The sequence below is a fragment of the Plectropomus leopardus genome, unplaced genomic scaffold (genome assembly GCF_008729295.1).
Source record: "Plectropomus leopardus isolate mb unplaced genomic scaffold, YSFRI_Pleo_2.0 unplaced_scaffold25168, whole genome shotgun sequence".
NCBI lineage: Eukaryota > Metazoa > Chordata > Actinopteri > Perciformes > Serranidae > Plectropomus > Plectropomus leopardus.
Genome location: NW_024627344.1, coordinates 76 through 3,809, shown reverse-complemented (window position 1 = coordinate 3,809; position 3,734 = coordinate 76). Strand labels below are relative to the sequence as shown.

Below are 3,734 nucleotides of genomic sequence, written 5' to 3'. Positions count from 1 at the left end.
ATATGCATTTACTTATTTACTTATTTACTTATTTATTTATTTGACATCACAAGTGCCATCTAGTTCCATTACACTGGAGAGAAAGCAGACGTCTCTACGGACGATATATAATAACACTCAGCAACTCACACCAAAACTATCTAGACTGATAAATATCACTACAGGTGAGAGAAAAAAATGTATATTTTTTATTTTGGAGTGAACTGTCCCTTTAACCTCTCTGTCAGGTGAGTCCTCGTACATCGATTTCAGCAGTCCAGACACTCGGGCGTGGTACTCCAGATGTTTCAGCCTGGATAAATACAAGGTGACAGTAAAAGAAAATCCACAATCAGAGCTGCTGTACACATAAAACTCAATTTATACACAAGAATCGATAATAATTTTGGAAAAATGTGTTATTTTGTGGCTGAGAAAGAAAGACATCTCAAATGTTTTCAAGCACCTTCCACAAATGTTATTACACCCCAGAGAAAGACTAAAAATTCCAACATAAATCTTTTATAATGACGTTTTTATGTCATATTCCCTCTCACTGAGCCGTTTTACGGTCATGTGTTTTTGTGTGACTCAGGGATCCACACCGTCATTATTTGTGTGGAATGATATGAATGAACCGTCTGTGTTCGACGGGCCGGAGCAGACCATGCCAAAAGACGCAGTGCATTATGGGGGCTGGGAACACCGGGAATTACACAACCTGTACGGCTTCTACCAGGTGAGAAGGCTCATTTCACTTCATTTTAGTTATTCTTTTAAAGATGCAGCATTTGTGTCATCATTTCACCTTTTGTCTAGAACTTCAAATTTGGCAACTTGACTTTTTAAAAGCTGAGAAAAATCTGCTTATTTTCTTTTAAAAAGATGGGAAGAAGGAAAAGAGCTGAAAGATGAAATTGTAGAAATAATGGCAAGAAAAAAAGTAAAAGTAAAAAAACAATAACCCGAAAATTAGAAGAAAAAAAACAATGAAAATAATGTGAGAAAGAAAAATAAATTAGTGTGATTTCTCTCAAAAACAAGGCAATGAGCAACTTGTGTTTCACAAACTGCAAGAAATTAGGAGATTTTTAATTTTTAAAAAGATGGGGAAGAAATAGAAAGCTAAGAAAAAACTACATTTATAATTACAGCTTTTACATATATTAAGTTATGTTAACTTATTTCAATTTTAAGCATTTTTTTCCAGGTAATTTCCGTGTTTGTTTGTTGCTGTTTTTGTTTTCTTTTTTACTTATTTTTAGGTAATTTTTTTACTTTTTCCTAATTTAAATAATTTAAAATATGCAACTATGATAATGATAAATATAGTTTGATTTTTTCTTTTTTCCTAAACATTTTCTCTAGTCTTTTTAAAAATACTTTTCTAAATCATCAAATTTCTTGCCATTTGTGGAAAATTTCATACCAAATCACATTATTGGTCAGGGGTTTAAAGGTTTAAACACATGTGAAAGCGTCTGAAATTGGCACAAAGATTGATGTTGCTGCAGGTTTCAAAGGGTTAACTAAATGATGGTTGTCAGTGGAGTGTATGAAGTGAATTACAGATTTTCGGTTACTGCTGTCGTCTCGCAGCACATGGCCACAGTGGACGGGCTGATAACTCGCTCAGGTGGTTCAGAGAGACCGTTCGTCCTTTCGCGCTCCTTCTTCGCCGGCTCACAGAGATTTGGTACGTGTTTGAAATGAAAAATAAACCTGCGATATGTTCGTAGTTTTATCTTTAACTGCACGGTTTGTTTGGATTGATTTTGTTTTGGATGCAGGAGCGATATGGACCGGTGACAACGTAGCCACCTGGGAATATCTGAAGATCTCGATTCCGATGCTTCTGTCTCTCAGCATCACAGGCATCGGATTTTGTGGAGGTGAGGAAACTGGACTGATTTGATGAGCAACTAACCAAAAAATGCCCCAAAATTTAGCTAGAATTTAGTAATAAATAAATAAATAAAATAAGATAAAAAAGAAAATTACCTGAGAAAAATAGAAAACTAATTAATTGAAAAAAGGGGGGAAAAAAAAGAAAAAATCAAAAACAAGAAAACAATGCAATAATGTGCTAATACGTTTTTTTTTCTGTAATTTTTTTCAAAATATAAGAGGCATAAATTCCTGGCCATTGTCCTGTAATTTCGTAATCCCTTAATCCTTATCTGGTATTTACTTTTTTTTTTTTTTTTTTACAGATTTTTTTTCTCAAATTACAGAACATTTCTTGCCAAGTTGCTCATTAATTTTTTTCCCGTGTTGTCAAAGGAAATCAAACCATTTTTCCCAGCTTTCAGAGGTTTAAATGCTTGTGAAAATTGTCTGAACGCAACACAAGAAAACTAATGACGAGGGTTAAAGCCTCTGATTTTTCTTTCTGCGTTTCAGCCGATGTCGGTGGGTTCATTCAGGACCCGGAGCCGGAGCTGCTGGTGCGCTGGTACCAGGCAGCCGCCCTGCAGCCGTTTTTCAGAGGTCACTCTGCAAACGTGACAAAGCGCCGCGAGCCGTGGCTGTTTGGAGAAGAAGTCACCGCTGCAATCCGGTCTGCGATCCAACAGAGGTACTAAAGGTGCAGTGTGTCAGATTCAGTGGCATCTAGCAGTGAGGATCAAAGATTTCAACCAGCTGAAACATTTAGACCACCCCAAATTTGAAAAGCTGGGTAAAAACTACATTTATAATTATCGTAATTGCATCTTTAAAATAATTTTTAAAGATCGATTATTATTTTAAGAGTGTGTTTCCTTTTTAGCTTATTTTCAGGTCATTTTCTTGAACATTTTACTAATTTCTTTCACATTTTTGGGGAATTTCTTCTTGCATTGCTCATTCATTTCTTCCCATGTTTTTGACATAAATCGGTCCAACTTGCTCAGGTTTCAAAGGGTTAAAAGATGAGAACAAATCCCAGCAAGGCCAGAAAAAATATTTTTACAAATTGGTGTGATTTCTTTCAAAAACATGAGGAAAAGGCAATGAGCAATTTGGTAAGAAATGTTTAACAAATTGAAAGAAATTACAAATGTTTAGGAAAAAAGAAAAATTATATTTATAAATAACAATTAAAATTTGAAATTATCTAACAAAATAATTCTAATTTTGAAGCACCTTTTTCCAGGTCATTTCTGTGGTGTATTGTTGTAATTGTTTTTTTTCACTAATTTTCAGTTAATTTTCTTGAAATTTTTTACCACAAATTTCTCGCTAATTTGGGGGTCATTTTTTAAATTGCTCAGGTTCGGAAGACTTACATGTCAGAGTTAGCATGCAAAATTAAACATGCATTAAGAAATCTGTGACGTGTGCCTTGTTTTGTTGTTTGTTTTTTTAAAGACAACATTAAGTTTGAGTGTGAGTCTCTCGGCCGTTTCTCTTGTGCTCGCAGGTACTGTTTGCTGCCTTACTGGTACACTCTTTTCTATCAGGCTCACACCTGCGGCCTGCCTCCGCTCAGGTGAGTGCTGCTACCTCTGCTGCAGCTTTTTACCTCTCAGTTTTATCAGCAGACACTAGAGGTCAATGTCTCTCATGTTTAGATGATGTAATGTTGGCCTGCATGAATTTAAACCTCTGAAATCTGGGAAAATTGGTTTGATTTTTGATTTTTTGAAGGGGAGAAAGCAATGTACAAATTTAAAACATTGCTTAAAAATTAGCAAGAAATTATTTAAAAAGTTACAAGAAAATTTCCTAAAAAGAGAGAAACAAAGAAAGAACCAAAAAGTGCAGTTTCTTAT

The 3,734-nt window shown here is 34.9% G+C and overlaps 1 protein-coding gene across 1 annotated transcript; it reads left to right on the top strand.

Annotated features, from left to right (window-relative positions):
• Window positions 1–227: 227 nt before the first annotated feature.
• LOC121966591 (neutral alpha-glucosidase C-like) lies at window positions 228–3,451 on the top strand (the record flags this gene model as incomplete). Its single annotated transcript, XM_042516670.1, has 6 exons — window positions 228–307; window positions 575–718; window positions 1,579–1,675; window positions 1,770–1,871; window positions 2,383–2,557; window positions 3,383–3,451. Coding segments are annotated over 6 exons (667 nt in total), but the record flags the coding sequence as incomplete, so codon positions are not given.
• Window positions 3,452–3,734: the final 283 nt, after the last annotated feature.